We start from the raw sequence: 16,562 nt of genomic DNA, 5'->3' as shown, positions 1-16,562 counted from the left end.
TTTGGATTAACTTGATTTAACATTAGGTTTATTAAAAAATAAAATTTTTAATTTATTTTAATTTATTTATATGAAGTTATCATGATGATGACTTGATATGTGGAGGCCCTGAAGAGTTAATCTAAATCAATCTAATATGTTATCATCTTAATATTTATTAAAAAAAATCTCATCTTAAATATTAATTTTGAGTCAAATTATGTTTTTATTGGTTATTTAAGTTGCCTTTAAACCCATCAAGACGACCGAGTCACATCGAATCAATTCTCACATAGTTTATTTTTATATATAGAAAAAACATGAGTAATACCAAAAAAAATTATATTAAAAAAATAATAAATCAAACCCACAGCATAACATGAACCAGTTATCTAGTAATTCAACTATTAAAGCTAGTAGCTTGATAAACTTGACCAATATCTTATCCTAGAGAAGTTAAAAGGTAAGATGATCATATCAATCACTAGAAAAATTCTTTTGATTTTTTATATCTCATAAAAAAAATGAAAAAACATTAGTCTAAAAAGAAATTTTGATAAAAGCTTACAAATGAAAGCAAGATCAATTTTTTTTTTAGTTTTAATAGATGTTTTTTTTTTATGGTAAGGTTGTCGGGTGAGGAAGTATATTATCCAAGTACATTTATGTCATGAAAAATCAACATATAAGTTAAACTTTTGATATATCTAAAGTTATCCTTTTTATTTGGTTTCTATAAAACATAAAATATGCATATAAATCAATATAAAATAAAATCAATTTACAATATTTGTTGATAAAATATAAATTTGATGTAAATTAAGACAATAATCAATTGTTTGTCCCAGTGCTAGCAATGTAATTTCAAATCATATTTTAAACTTACTCAATCTCTTATTCTTGGTAGCATAAATAAAAACAAATAGCGGACCAAAATTTATACATTACTCTCTTTAAAAAAGAGGTATAAGAACATTGACAAGAGAGTTTGTAAAAGAAAAAAGTTTTTGAAAGAGCAAAAGTTTATGGCATTATTCATTTTGTTTTTGTTGATTATTCAAAACCTTATCAAGACTATCTTTTTATATAGACAATTCTGATAGTTAATTTTAAAAAAAAAACTTTTAAAACAAGAAGACACAATTTTTTAATTTAAAAAGACACGACTCTATTTCAAATAGATTTTTAACAGACATAACTCTTGGTTTAAGAGTTTTAACAAACACAACTTTCCATTCACTCCAATAATCTCCACATGAATGAAAATTATTTGATTAGAATAAAATACAAAGTCAACACGGATATAAAGAGTAATAACAAAAAATCAATGCATTGGGTGAGATAGCTTTTGGCCCTGAACCTTTCCTGATGAAAACTATATGATTCACTTAGCTAACTAATGAACATGATATCTTGAACTATTCAGTTTTTTGTACGAACCCAGATTATACAGATCACACATTTTCTTTTCTTACAATTTTGGTTCTCACAATTGTGTTCATTTTAGCCTTGAACATGTCCTGGTTTTGGAGAGTATTTTAGAAAATTTAACATTTTCAATTCTCATAGAAGTAACCTCATTTAACACTCACATTGGTGATTCTTATAAAATGTATCATACAATACCCTCACTTGAATTTTTCAAGCTATAAGAATCATTAAAAGCTTAGTTATCTATGTTTTTTTGTTGCAGATAACACTTTTCATCATAGAAATGGGTAAGAATATTACTATTGAATTGACATACAATTTTGTTATCCATTTGAACATGGATTTAGCTCTTGTCAACTAGGTTTGGTTGCTTTCATGGTAATTCTTTGAAAATAGACTTTAATCCCATCCCCTTTGATTATTTATCAATTTGATCTCTTGTTAAGCTTTTTATAAGAAAATTTGTAATGTTATCCTTTAACATCAGATAGTCAATAGAGATAATCTCATTAAGAGTAAATATCTTACAATATAGTGTCTTCAATGAACATGTCAAGACTTATTGCTATTTATTATTGTATGCCCCATCAATTGCAAATTGGATAACGTAATGTATACAAATTACCAATATATATTTTGGCCAACTTGGAATATCCTTTAAGAAAAAGTTTAGAAGCCATTTTACTTCTTTTCCCACTTTGTCTAAAGCTATGATAAAGGAATTGTAACTTTGTCTAAACACCTTACACTTATATGTATTTATAGGATGGTCTTTGACCATTATATAACTCATACAATGTCTTGTTTAATTTTTTGTGAGATATTTTATGTATAATATAATTTGTTGATAAAATAGCCTTCTGCAACAAGTTCCAAGGTAATTTTGAACTTATCAACATAACATAATCATTTCTTTTAATTTTTGGTTCTTACATTCAGTAATATTATTTTGTCATGGTGAATAAAGAGACATGGTTTGATCATAGATCATACCATTGTCAGAATAAAATTCATCAAAAGATGAATTATACTCCCTCATCTTTATCCCTTCTTATCATATTGATATTACTACTAAGTTTATTTTTAACCTTGTTTTTAAAATGTTTGAACATTTCTAGGGCTTTGTATTTGTTTATTAACAGATAAACATAACAAAATCTTGTGCAATCATCAATAAAAATAATAAAATACTTGTTACCACCTCTAGTTTATACAAACTTTAAATCATAGATATTAATGTGAATAGATCAAAAGACTCAACCATTTAAATAAAGGGAAAAGATTTATTGATCATTGTTTTTTTTTATATACAAGAGTCATAACATTGAGCTTAAATTATCCATCACTTAAATACCCCTTTATCCACAAATATCTCATTCCTAGTAAGGATAAATTTATCGGGCTTAAAAACTATTATAAACTTGTTCTTACTCAACAATGAGCCAAAAACCATATTATTTTGAATATTAGAAGCATGAATCACATTGTTTAGAGTCAGCTCTTTCCTAGATTTCATCCTCAGCACCGTCTTTCCAAGGTTTGGGATTTTTCTCATACAAAAAACGTTTCCATGAACAATTATTCTCTATCAGCAATTGCTACATACTAAAAAAACTATTCTTGTCAAAACATATATGACATGTGGTTCCAATATCAACCCATCATTATATATGGTTGTCCATCAAGTTAACTTCTGATATAAATTTAGTAAACTCGATAATTTCCTCATCAACATTCTCGATCATGTTGATTTGAGCATTTTTTTTCCTTTACAATGATGGCAGTCCTCAATGTGGTATCCTAATTTGTTGTAAATAAAACAAGTTAATGTGGTATCCTAATTTGTTGTAAATAAAACAAGTTCTTGTGAGCCTTATTTTACTGTCACCATCATCATTAGGATTCTTAGAGAATTTGTCATGTTATACTTCATATTTAAGTTTATAACACTTAAAGTTTTAGGTATTTTTTTTTTTCATATGAAGCATGTTTAGGAATAGGGTTAGCCAATGGGATAATTAGGATAACGGAGGCTACTGGGATAACCGGTGTATTAGTGTTACAAAACACTATTTTTAGCCATCTATTATCTTCATAACATGATTAACTTTGCAGTTATATACTACATTTATATAATCTCACAAATTTTTTAAAACATAAAAATAAAAATTCAGGTCTTAGAAAATTCATAGGAATTGTCATTAAATCTCATGATTAAATAAAATTATTTTGACTATTTTTATATAAAGATAAATTTTTCTATCAACATATATCTTGTTTATTTTAGTCAACACAATGTTTTTAACTAGAAGCATTATTTCTCTTATATATATAATTGTTAAAGTAAGATAACAAAAAATATTAAAATAGGATGTACATATTTTGTGTAATTGAAAGCTAAAAAAAACCATAAATGTGATAAAATCATGTTCCAAATCTATTTAAACATTTTAATAACAAACAATCGATTTCAATCAAATTTTTATAAATAATTTATTATTAATATTATTATTTTCATATCAGATATATAATAATTGAGAGCAATTTTTTAAATAAAAATAAAAATTTATAACAGTATTTAAGAACCATGTCAAAATTAAAAAGTAAGTGAATTCAATAAAAACAATTTGAGATGCAAAAAAAAAACCAAAGAAAAAAAAAAGAAAAAAGAAAAGGCCAGCAAAGTGCCTAGCCCACGCACATGTAGCAGGCTAGGCCCGCTCACCTGCCCTGTTTATTTTTCTATTAAAGAGGCGGATCCATCCCTTATTTTTTCAATCGAAAAAAAAAAGAGTTTAACTATCACAATTTAGAAAATAGATATGTCATCCAACACTCTAACCTATAACATCTAACTAAAAGGGATAAAGACCAAAGTAAACTTTTTGAATGAAATTCAAAGTCGTCATCTATTTTATCTGCTCTTTCATTTGGGTCTTTGTCTTTCAATTCGATCTTTTTTTCAAAAAAAAAAATACTAATTTAAACTTAAAAGTAAAAATAAAATTCAATGATCAAATTAAAAATATAAAAAAATTGATTATTTTAATCCATAATAATTTATAAAAAAAATGCAAGTGCAAAGTGCAACTTAAAAACGCCTCACAACTTAAGATTTTTATAATGTAGATTAAAACAAGAATCGATCCTCTACGAATAATGTAATTAAAATATTATTTTTCAGGTTTACTTCTTGTCTTATATTTTTATAGTACAAACAAAAACAAACAAAATTACACATTATTCTCTCTAAAATAAGGACAGCAGAATTTTGACATGAGTTTATAAGAGTGAATGATGAGAAGTTTTCTGCAGTATTCATTTCTGTTTTTTATGATTGCTACCATGTCAAAACTATATTTTTATATAGACAATTCTAACAATTAATTTTAAAGTAAACTTTCTAATTTAAAAAGAAAACTCTATAGTTTTAAGGCACCCAACTTTCTATTCACTCTAAAAAAAAAAAAAAAACCTTAAGGTAAAATTAAAATGGAAACCAAGACCGGAGAGAGAGTAATGATTTGTTTTGATCAGGTCATAAAAATCGAAAGTCATCCATTCAAAGTTCAGCCATCAAGAAAGAAATCAGCTAACATACATCTCCATTACAAACGATCCGAGACTCATTCTATATGAACAACTTCAAGATCAGCGGCAAACAACATTTCCGCAAGGCAATGAACAAACAAGAATCCAAGCCTAGTACAATGCAGCATTCTGTTTATAAAGCCCTCGTTCTTTGATTAGAAACTAGACAAACCCAAAAGGTTACTCAGAGCCTCAACGTCGCAACAAAAGCTTACATTCCTTCTTCCAGCAACTTATATTTACTTGCATTTTCTATACAAATTGCTGTATAATCAACTATTTTACTTTAATTTTTGTTGGAACCCAAAACAAAAAAAAAAATATGACCAAAAGGCAATCTTTCTAGATGCAGCAGCTAATGCTAGACATGAAGATTGCTTTGAAGCAAACGCAAGAGAGAGATGCTGCCCTGAGTTCTTTTTGTTTCATCTGCTGCCGATTTCTTCGCACCTCTATTTCCCTGCATAGCAAACAGATATGGAATCTATCTGAATCACTAAACCAATGGTCAAGGTAAGTGATATTTTCTCCTTTCAATTCTCATTCACCAATCCATTCCTTCTATCATTTAGTGTATGTATTGGAACCAGGCCATGACTACATATTATTTGCATAGATTCACACATTCAGAATTTTCAACAATGCCAATACTGGCATGCCAACCTTGCTCTGTTAGTTCTTTAAAGGAATTCTAAGCAAGTACATCTCAACAAAGGCAAGTCAACCCATCTGCATTTCACACCCTTTTCAAGTGAATTTCGGTTATCCGAACATGCTATTTTTCTGGAAAGAGCAAAGTAAGAGGAGACGGACAGTTCACTTACTTTTGGCTTCTCAGATTCATCCTCAATGCCCAAAGGGATATCCCTCAGTAATGTAGAAGAGGCAGGCAACAGTCTCCTACAATCATATATGAGGAGCTTGTGAAAACTGAAATTAATTTACCTCAAGAAAACCGTAAACAAACTCGGATAGTGTTTCGAATGTGTAATTATGGAAAAACAGAAAACTGACCTTTTTGGTTTCAAAACATTCAATGGTTTGCAAGAACTATCTGACAGTAATTCACTTTCTGGCACATCAAGGTTGCACTTTTGAATGGATGCGACATCTTTGGGTGATACAGATGGATCCAAAGATTTCTGAAAGAAAAAATAAATTGAAAATTACCAATAATTACTCACATATTCGTAGTTGCATTATCCAAGAGAAGCACGGGTAGATCTAGTCAAGACTAAATAGAGAGAGAAGGTTAGCAATTAGCAGTCTATGTACCTTAGTAACAACATCCTGATACTTTTTCGGAGAACCATCGCATTCAGATGCCCTACGATTTAGAGAATGAACATGCTCCTCCGTCTGAAAACAGAATCCTCATATATTAATTGATTTCTTGGAGCATAAATGCATAAATAATAACTCAATGAACAAAGAGATTTCCCAATTTAAAAAAGTTATAGAGATGATATTAGGATAAAAATAAGCAGGTCTATATGCCTGAGAAAATACATCTTGGTACTATCCTGGGGTGGAGTCACATTTTAGAATTGCATCTTGATCTTTTCTTGGAGAACCTTCACAATTAGATGCAAAGTATAGAGAATGAACATTCTCTGTCTGAATACAGAAGCATCGTATACTAACTGCTTTTTTTTGGAACATAAATGCATATGTAATATTTCATTGAACTTCATGATGTTTCTCAATTTAAAATGGGAAGAGAGATGATATTAGGATAACAGCCAGTAGGTCAATTTAGCTGAAAAGATAGATCTTGATCATGTCCAAGAATCGAGTCACATTTTCTAGAAGTTGCATCATGATCTTGTTTTGGAGAACGTGCCTTAAGGTTCGAAGTATGAACATTCTCCTCTGTATAATATTACAGAAGCCTTAGAGATTAATTGCTTTCTTGAAGCATAATGCATATATAATATCTCAATAAATAAAATTGCAATTCTTAATCTAAAATAGAAATAGAGACAACGTTAGATCAAAAATCAACATGTCTATTTACCTGAGAAAATACATATTGATCATTTCCTGTGGTGTAATCGCAATTTTTAGTTGCACCTCGATCCTTTTTTGGAGAACCATTGCATTCAGGTGCCTTGAGATTTAGAAAATGATCTTTCTCCTCTATCTGAATATAGAAGGGAAAGATTAATTGTTTTCTTGAAGCATAATGTATATTTAATATCTCAGTAAACAAAATTGCAATTCTCAATCTAAAATGGAAATACAAACAACATTAGATAAAAAATCAACAGGTCTATTTACCTGAAAAAATACATTTTGATCATGTCCTAAGGTGTAATCGCATTTTTTAGTTGCACATTGATCCTTTCTTGGAGAACCATTGCATTCAGATGCCTTGAGGTTTAGAAAATGATCTTTCTCCTTTATCTGAATATAGAAGTGAAAGATTAATTGATTAATTGATTTCTTGAAGCATAATGCATATATAATATCTCAGTACACAAAATTGCAATTCTCAATCTAAAATGGAATAGAAACATTAGATAAAAAAGCAACATGTCTATTTACCTGAGAAAATACATGTTGATCATGTCCTAGGGTGTAATCGTATTTTTTAGTTGCACCCTGATCCTTTCTTGGAGAACCATCACATTCAAATGCCTTGAGGTTTAGAAAATGATCTTTCTCCTTTATCTAAATATAAAAGCCTCATATAATATTGTCAGGGTATTTATGTAATTGCCTACATACTCTAAATAAGTGTGTATGTGTCTAAAAGTGTAAGGCACAAAACTTCTATCATTTTCTATTTCTCTTCTTTTCCTATCTATTTCCTCTTCTTTTTTCTTTTCCTCTCTTCGTCCTTTCTTCTTCTTTCTCTATTTTCAATTCTTTCAATCTAAGAAAACCAAATGGTATCAGAGCACTAAGAACACTAATTTAAAAGTTCTTTTATCCACCAACAAAAGCACCATGGTTTCAACAAAAATTGATGTCATTTGCTTTGCTAATTTGTAGAGAGATAGTTTGATAAAAAGGTCAAAATTGATTTTTTGAGTACTTCAATTTTTAGGGACCGTTTGATCAAGATATTTGGGGATTTTTTAGGATATTCTCAGCTTGTTTGCCTTGGATTTTAAGGATTAGCAAAAGTTAGGCGGTCTCTTGTTGATTGTCCAAATGATGCAACTAAATTTCAGAAGTTAGTCGATAAATAATGAGTTTATGACTTCCTTGTTGGACTCAATATGAAGTATGATCAAATTAGGGTTCATGTTCTTGGTAAGGATCCTATTTTTTCATTAAGGTAAACATTCTCACATGTTCAAATTAAAAAGGGTAGAAGGAATGTTATGTTACAGCTTGAAATTCCATAAAGATTAACCATAGTTGTCGACTCTTCTCAATGGGATAGCAAAGGACAAACTCAATTTAGTGATCAATGAGTATCGAACAAAGAGCAATTAAAATGTGATTGTTGTGGGCATGCTAAACACACTAGAGAAACCTGTTGGAAGCTTCATGGACATCCTACCAGGGACGTAGAGGAAAAAAGGTTGGACCTACCTAATCATAAACTCACATGTCATAGGTGACTGAAATTCCAGCTTCAAGTGGATACTCAAGTTCTTCCACTTTTTATGAGGAGTTGCGAACCCTTAGACATTTAATGGCCAAGCTTGAACCACCCTCCATTTCTTCATCCAAATTTGCTCATACAAGTATAAATGTCATAGCTAGGAATACTTCCACCATAGTTGATTTTGATCCATAGGTTATAGATTCAGGAGCAAATGATCAAATGACTGGATCTTCCAAACATTTTTTTATCTTACTTTCCTTCTTCAAGTAAAGATAAAGTTCATAATGGTTCTCTATGTTCTGTTTCTAGGAAAGGATTAGTTCAATGCACTCCTATCTTATCCTTGTCTTCAGTTCTTCATGTTTCCTATTTTTCTAATAATTTGTTATCTATTAGTAAAATAACAAAATAATTAAATTATGAAGTCTCATTCTTTTCAAATTATTGTGTGTTTAAGGACTTAAAGATGAGGAAGGAGATTGACCATGTTAAAGTGGAAGATGGCATGTATCTACCGAATATGGATTTTATTAATCTGGTTGAGACAAGCATAGTTGAACATACTCTGAAACTTGATTCTTCGATGACCGCTTAACAACAATTATATCAGTGGCATAATCGTTTAGGGCATCCTTCTTTTGTAGCCTTAAATAGAATCCTTCCAACTCTGTCCAAACAGTGTAATGTGAAGAACTTATTATGTGATGTAGTGAATTTGCAAAACACATATGTGCTGCTTATTCACTTATTAATAAAAGAAGCATTACAACTTTTGCGACTATTTATTATGATGTTTGAGGTCCTAATAAAATTGTTTTCTTGTTTGGTTTTCGATGGTTTGTCACCTTCATTAATTGTTACAGTTGCACCACTTGAGCTTACTTTATGCATAATAAAAGTGACAAGTACTCATATTTCTAGAAACTTTATAAGATGGCGTGCACACAATTTAATACTAAAGTACAAGTCTTAAGAAGTGATAATGATATAGAATATATGGATGGAACCTTTCAGAGTTATCTTGATGATCATGATATTGTTCACCAAATAGGTTGTATAGATACACCACATCAGAATGGTATAGCTAAATGGAAGAATCAACATCTTCTAAAAGTTACAAGATCTCTTATGTTCACAATGAATGTTCCAAAATTTAATTGGGGTGATGTAGTTCTTATAGCAACATATCTTATCAATCGAATGCCCTTGAGAGTTATGAATTTTAAATCTCTTGTAGAACTTCTACAAGGAGTTTGCTCTATCATAGTTTCTTTTGAAGTGTTTGGTTGTGTATGTTTGTTTGACATCATCGACAAACAGTGGAAAAATTAGATTCTAGAACTCTAAAATATGTATTTATTAGATACTCTACTACTCAAAAAGGTTACAGAAGTTATCATCCTCTTAGCTAAAAAATGTTTGTTAGTATGAATGTGACATTTTATGAGTGAGGCCTATTTCACTAACAACATGTTTGGAATTCTCTAAAATGAATTCAATTATGAGTTTTTAATGAAATCTCATGTTCGGAATCCTTTTGAGTGTTAGGAATTAAATTCCAAATGAAATCCAATCTCTAAAAATACTACAAAAGTAAATTATAGGGCAATCTCTAAAAATACTACAAAAGTAAATTTATCTTCCTTTCATATCTCTTTCCCCTTCTTTCATCTTTTCTTTTCTTCACCCTTTTCTTCTTTTTTCAGTTATTTCAATCTAAGAAAACCAACAAATAGTAATTCTTTTATTTAAGCATAAAGGCACATTTAATATCTCAGTTAACAGTCTGACATTTCCTAATATAAAAGTGATATAGATGATCATAGGATAAAAAATATATAGAGCTATATACCTCATAAATTACATTTTGATCCTGTATTGGGGTGGAGTCACATTTTTTAGGAGTTGCCTCTCGATCTTTTCTTGGAGAACCATCGCATTCAGATGCCTTAAGGTTCAGAAAATGAGCACTCTCCTCTATCTGAATACAAATGACTCACATAGTAATTGCTTTCATGAAGCATAAATGCACACATAACATCTCAATGAACAGTGTAAATACCCTAATTTAAGTAGGGATATAGTTGATAGTAGAATGGAAAAAAAATGAATAGGGGTATGTACCTCAAAAATTATATTTTGATCATGCCCAGGGGTACCATCAAATTTTTGAGTTGTATTGCATTCAGGTGCCTACAATGTGGAGAGAAAATGATTATTTTAATCCAGAGATACGGTAAAAAAAATCAAAGTGGGACATGGAAGGAGAGAATCAGTGGTTTACAAACCTCAGCAAATACATCTTGATCATTTCCAGGTTCAAAGTCATTGTGACACCTGGGGTCCTTAATATTTGGTGTCAGGATTCAAAGCAAAAGTTTCAGAAATTGATCGTTTTCATTATGCATGACTGTACAGGTGTTTCACTAAAAGTGATGCAATTTCACCAGCTAAGCAAGAAAAGACAATGCACTTTAAATATCAACAACAAAAAAAAGGAAAAGAAGAGATAATGGCATTATCTTGCTTACAAGGGCTTTGCTCTTGGTATCTATGTTAACCAAGGTGGACACCGTTGAGTTTTCCATGGAGCAAGAACAGTATGATTTAAAATCCTTGAGCTCCTTTTCTAGCTTAAAATATCTTGTCTTTTCATTTCCAATAATCTCATTGAGACCTTGGATTTCCCTTTCTGCCACCTAGTTATAACCATTCGTCGAGCAGATTGCTAGTTAGTTTACCTAAAATTACATTTAATCGCCAATTCAAAGCCAAGTATCTTTAGTTAACTTCGAGAAAGAACTTGGCAAAATAATGAAACTTGAAACTTTAGCTCAGGATACTAAACATAACTTTACCATGAGTTTTTCTTTATATTGCTTCAAGACATTCCATAAAGCTTTCGCAAAATTTTGCATGACTTGATGGTTTCTCTCCCTTGGCAAATCAATAGAGTCAGGCTTGACTAGAGCAGCACAAACAGAGTCCGATGTGTAGATTCTTTTGGTAACTGTGGCCAAGCAACCATGTCATTCTAGAGAAAATTAAAGAAGTAGATCAATCAAATAAATGAAGATTCAAAAAGGTATATTGGTAGACTTGTACAACCTTTTGGCAAGAGTGGGTGTTCGTCTCTAACACTTTTTCCTTCCTCGGTCTGAAAGCAAACCACAACAATTGCAATGAAAACTGAAAATTACGTTCACTCAAACCACAGGTCTCAAATTATAATCCATAAAAATATGATAAACTTCAAATTCATCTCTGTTCTTGGAATGGAACTCTGTCATGGAAAAGATAATGAATGACTTATATACGAGCATATTTTGAGCAGGTTGTTCAATTTTTTATGGGCAATAGACTCCCATAGTGTTTTTTTCCCTTTACTAACATTAGACAACTCTAGATACTAGAACTTATTAGACATAAGAAAGAAAGTCATAGTAGAACAGAGTCTCTAGCAAGAATAAAAGTTGGTGATGCAGAAACAGATTGTTGATTTAAGAAACTACATTCATGACACTTGGAAGCTAGACCATGTGAATTAAGCTTAAGCAATGTGTCCATGGACAACAAATGTACATAAATACAAAGCACTCAACCAGATGTTAAAACTATGTTCTTAAACAAACAAGTACAACCTTGAACCTTAGTTTGTATCAATCAGCCAATGCGTTGTACACTTCATAAATTAATTAATGTCCGATATTAAGAAGGATATTGTAAAGATCATTGACTCATTCTCTATCTACAATTCGAAATGATCTACACAGGATAGATCCTTTTTCTAAGGGAACATGTTTCTTGTTGGAATGAAGCTTTCAAGAAAACATCATTAATTACAGTGTCAAAAAATACAAAACAACTTAAAGTACATTTCCTAAATTAAAGATGAAACATTATGAAAAGACTGATAAAAGAGTATGAAAGTAAAACGAATATAGTACCACCTTTGCATACCGTCCACTGCATTTCATTTTTTTTGCCTGTTCAACTCTAGGCAACATTTCAATGTTCCTCTTGTTAAGAAACATAGATGGTTCCTCAACATTAGTGAACCTAATGAATTGCAAATGTTAAAACCAAGTAATTTAATTATAAAAAAAACTTGAAACTTGAATGAGATATATGAAAAAAAATAAGTTAAACAGAAACTTAAATTTGAATGAGACAGCTGCAAAAAAAAAGATTACTTGATTTTCATAAAAGGAGAAGCTTGTCTTAATAAGTAGGATGTATCGGAATAGTCATGTTCTCCTGGTTTTACTGTTAATATCTACAAAAGTACAACAAAGAACGAAAAGGCATGAGATTTTTATTTTTTTGGAGAAGATAATTGAAGAAATGAGAATATGAGATGCAACTTTATTTGATGCTATATATATATATATATAAATGATTCATATAAAAAAGAGGAGTTTTATCTGGGATATAATAATTTAGCTTCAGGGAACCAATGATAGAATGAAAACTGCATACCAAAGTCATTCTTCTTTTTCCTTCTAGATAATCTCGTAGATACCGAGTCAACTGTGGAGAGATGAAGTCAAATTGCGTAGAATAGGCAAATTCATAAGCAACTAAGTTAACAGATTAAGATATCTTTAGAGACAGTGCTGCCAATAATTCAGAGGCAATGGAAATACAAATAAAAATAAGTTCAACCATCACGGGAAACAGGATTAATGAGGATAACCAAGATATTCATTGATAGGAGGCTTTACCATGGAGTTCTTGAAGTGCATCTTTAATGGTTTCTTGGGATTACTCTGGTGCTCCAATAGTGACTGAGACAAAAAGAATAATAGCACATGATAACATGCATGGAGAGAAAGAGCACACTGACAAAGGAAATAGATGTTCTTGGATTGTTTGTGCAGGTTGACATAATTAAAAACTCTTAAGGCGTCAAGACATTGCATAAAAAATGAGCACTGTACAGATGCCTTGGAAATCCAAAAAAGGACTTGAATCACGTACTCTAAGACATAGGCCAAAAACCATTGATGTATTATTGATGAAATTACTTTCGATCAATCTTGACCCCTGCAAATGATAAAGCAAAGTTTAAGTGTTACAAATATATATGTCAGAACCACTCTGCGATTGTCAATGTTGCACATCACACTGAGATCAGGAATCTCAAATGAACTCATTTGAATACAACTGGTACAATCATAATTTATGTTTTCCAATCATGCTTATATCTCCATAAAAAATGTAACATTGCAACGGTTTTCTAACTTCCAGTAAATATAAATCATCACCTGAAATTTCAACAGTTGGATTATTAAAGAAGTTAGAAACTCCTGGGATGTGATACTTTGACAAGTTAGAAACCCCTAAAGAAGTTCAACATCGGCCCAAAAAATCAAAATTCCTTATAAAATAAAGGAAAGAAAGAAAGAAAATCAATATGTCATCTGATAATAACCCATTGTGTGTTTCAAAACTAAAGCTGCATGTATTATAAAACTATCAACTGATAGTGCAATCATACTAAAGGAAGATTTGTAGAATTGCAAAACCTGATTGCCAGTTCTCTTTTCGCGCTCTGCTCCAGCGAGATCAACAATGGTAAGGACAGCATTGTTTGGTTCAACATCTGGATCTCTGACAAAACTGTGGATGTTAATGATACACTGTGACCGGCTGCAAGTATGTTACAAGAGGAAAATCATAAGGTTGGTACAATTTTATTGTAACAATTGAATCCAACAAAGCTCATTAACAACATTGCAAGAAAATTAAAATAAAATTACTGATCATTAAACTAGTAATCTATGTCACTGAAAATAACATATACATATACATACATACATACATATATATATATATATATGTATGTATGTATGTATGTATATGTATATGTATAAAGATCTGTAATATAGGAGAAAATATGCCTATCTTCCATAGATAGACAGGTGCATGATTAAATGGAAATCTATAAATAGATTATCTATCATGATGGACTAAACTCTAATAAATTGTAGATGTAAAAGCAATGGGACATGTGATCAGCACTAAATTATTTTTACTCTACAAATTGACATTAGTAACATGTTTATTAACATCCTACATTAATTGCAAATTTCAAAGAAGTTCCCACTCCATTGTTCTAGCGTGAAACACCAAGGAATGGACAAGGCTCATCCATTAACCCAAACTCTTGACACTCCTATCCCTAAAGCACTCACAAAAACTCAATCCAGAATTTCTTTCTATCTATCTATAAAATTCCATGAAGAAAAGCAAAGTTTGGTTGCAATGCACCTTGATTGGCTATTCGTATTGGTCATGGCTGTTGTGCGTTTCAACATTGCACAAGCTATCAAGGATTCTGCCTGTGCAGCACTAGAAATGGCAACCTGTTTGCACCAATCAATTTACACAGATGTCAACATTAGAAGGCACTGTGCACATAGACAACAAAAATAAAACACTAATGACAGATTAAAAAAGAAAAGTCATCAACCTCTTGGAGACCTTTAATGGTAGCCTGCTGCATAGACAAATCACCTCCATCTGGGGATAAGTCAGAGATTTTCTCTCCCTTACCTCGATCTGAATATATTTCAAAAACAGATACTTTGAATTCCCTGAAATTACACCTTGTAACAATGAGTAAATAAAAAAAAAAGGACCTCAACATTTCTTAGACCCCTCTAAATGTTAATCTCTTACAATAAATTCATTCTCATTAATAACAATCATACATAACAATGCAATTACCTTAAACAAAATCGAGAAATCCTCAAATAATATCCAACTTGAGTAGTGAAAGAATCGGCAAAAATGAAACACAACCAATTACCTTGTCAACTTAGAACCACATTGCTGAGCCTCCTTAAAAATCTGTTTTAGTGCTAGATGAACCATCCCAGGCTCCCTAGGAGTCCCAAAAACTGTATGAGTCTTCCCTGAACCACTTGGACCTAATGCAGCTAACAGTCCACTTTTTCCATTAAGAAAATCATCCACTAATGGCTTCACCATCTTCTCAAACACCTCATTCTACACACACAACTCAAAATTAACCCCAAACCCGCAAAATGAAATTATTCAATTTTTACGTGAATACTGAAGATTCTGGGTAGAGAAGGGTTACCTGAGTGGAATCGGAGGCAAAAACATGAGAAAATCCTTCATAAACCTCGGATTTAATTCTTTTAGAGTCTTGTAAGGATGCAGGTGGTGATAGAGTAACCGAATGAGAATCATTGACATCTATACAAACCTCATTACTACTACTAGTGGTGGTGGTGGTGTTGTTTTTCTTTACGTTCGCACTATTGTTTTTGGATGAAGGGTTTTGAGGCCAAGCGTTTTTCTGTCTTTGCCTAAAAATTTTTTGATCTTTGGTGTTTGGCTTAAGCGTAACAATGGGTCGAATTCTAAGATAAACTTTAAGGTCTTCTGAGGTAGCAGGTGCTGGTGGTTCTGGTGGGTTCTTTTGAGGGATTTCCATTGCAAGAATGTCTTGAATTGGGAATGAAGAGATTTCTCTTTTCATATTTGGATTTTGAGCATTGGGATTAGGGTTTATGGAAGCAGAAGGTGTAGGCCTCGCTCTTCTGTGAGGGTTTCGCCGGACGGTGACTGTGTTTGGACATTCAGATGGACTTTTCGCCTCCATTTCTTCTCTCTCCTCTTTCCCACTCTGTTCCTGAGTTCAAAACTTTGAACTCGCAAGTTAGGCGGAAACAAAAACAATGAGTAAACCTTTTCACTCATTTTAAAAATCTATAAATTATATCGATGTGTACCAAAATTTAAAAAAAAAAATTTGTTTTTTTTTTCAAAAGATATTTTTAATTTTAAAAAATATTACTTTAAATTATTTATTTTATGATCTTAGATTATTTTGATGTACTAATATTAAAAAAAAATTAATACATTTTCCAGTAAAAATTATTTTAAAAAGCAACTGCTATCAGCCTTCTACATTCTCAAATATCCTCTACGGGCTTATTTATTTTTGTGTTTCAAAAGAGCTTTT

At 31.1% G+C, this 16,562-nt stretch overlaps 1 protein-coding gene across 4 annotated transcripts; it reads right to left on the bottom strand.

The window, feature by feature from the left end:
- Positions 1-4,948: 4,948 nt before the first annotated feature.
- LOC7482396 (kinesin-like protein KIN-6) lies at positions 4,949-16,271 on the bottom strand. 4 transcript variants are annotated; one of them, XM_024583302.2, is made up of 23 exons: positions 15,672-16,271; positions 15,378-15,577; positions 15,039-15,162; positions 14,837-14,931; positions 14,092-14,215; positions 13,544-13,609; positions 13,288-13,350; positions 13,043-13,093; positions 12,757-12,839; positions 12,514-12,622; positions 11,672-11,720; positions 11,422-11,573; positions 11,095-11,262; positions 10,852-10,908; positions 10,688-10,756; positions 10,416-10,544; positions 7,549-7,674; positions 7,282-7,407; positions 7,019-7,144; positions 6,277-6,360; positions 6,016-6,143; positions 5,826-5,901; positions 4,949-5,485 (listed from the first exon to the last, which is right to left on the bottom strand). In XM_024583302.2, exons 1-23 carry the CDS (start codon positions 16,197-16,199, stop codon positions 5,363-5,365), a joined length of 2,856 nt encoding a protein of 951 aa, XP_024439070.1. In that variant the 5' UTR covers positions 16,200-16,271; the 3' UTR covers positions 4,949-5,362. The 4 variants fall into 4 exon arrangements, with proteins under 4 accessions (XP_024439070.1, XP_024439071.1, XP_052302215.1 ...); XM_024583303.2 differs by having other exon boundaries at positions 4,949-5,461; XM_052446255.1 differs by lacking the exon at positions 7,282-7,407.
- Between the last annotated feature and the right edge of the window lie 291 nt (positions 16,272-16,562).

This window comes from Populus trichocarpa, chromosome 13 (genome assembly GCF_000002775.5).
Source record: "Populus trichocarpa isolate Nisqually-1 chromosome 13, P.trichocarpa_v4.1, whole genome shotgun sequence".
Lineage (NCBI taxonomy): Eukaryota > Viridiplantae > Streptophyta > Magnoliopsida > Malpighiales > Salicaceae > Populus > Populus trichocarpa.
This window is presented reverse-complemented; position numbering and strand designations above follow the sequence as displayed.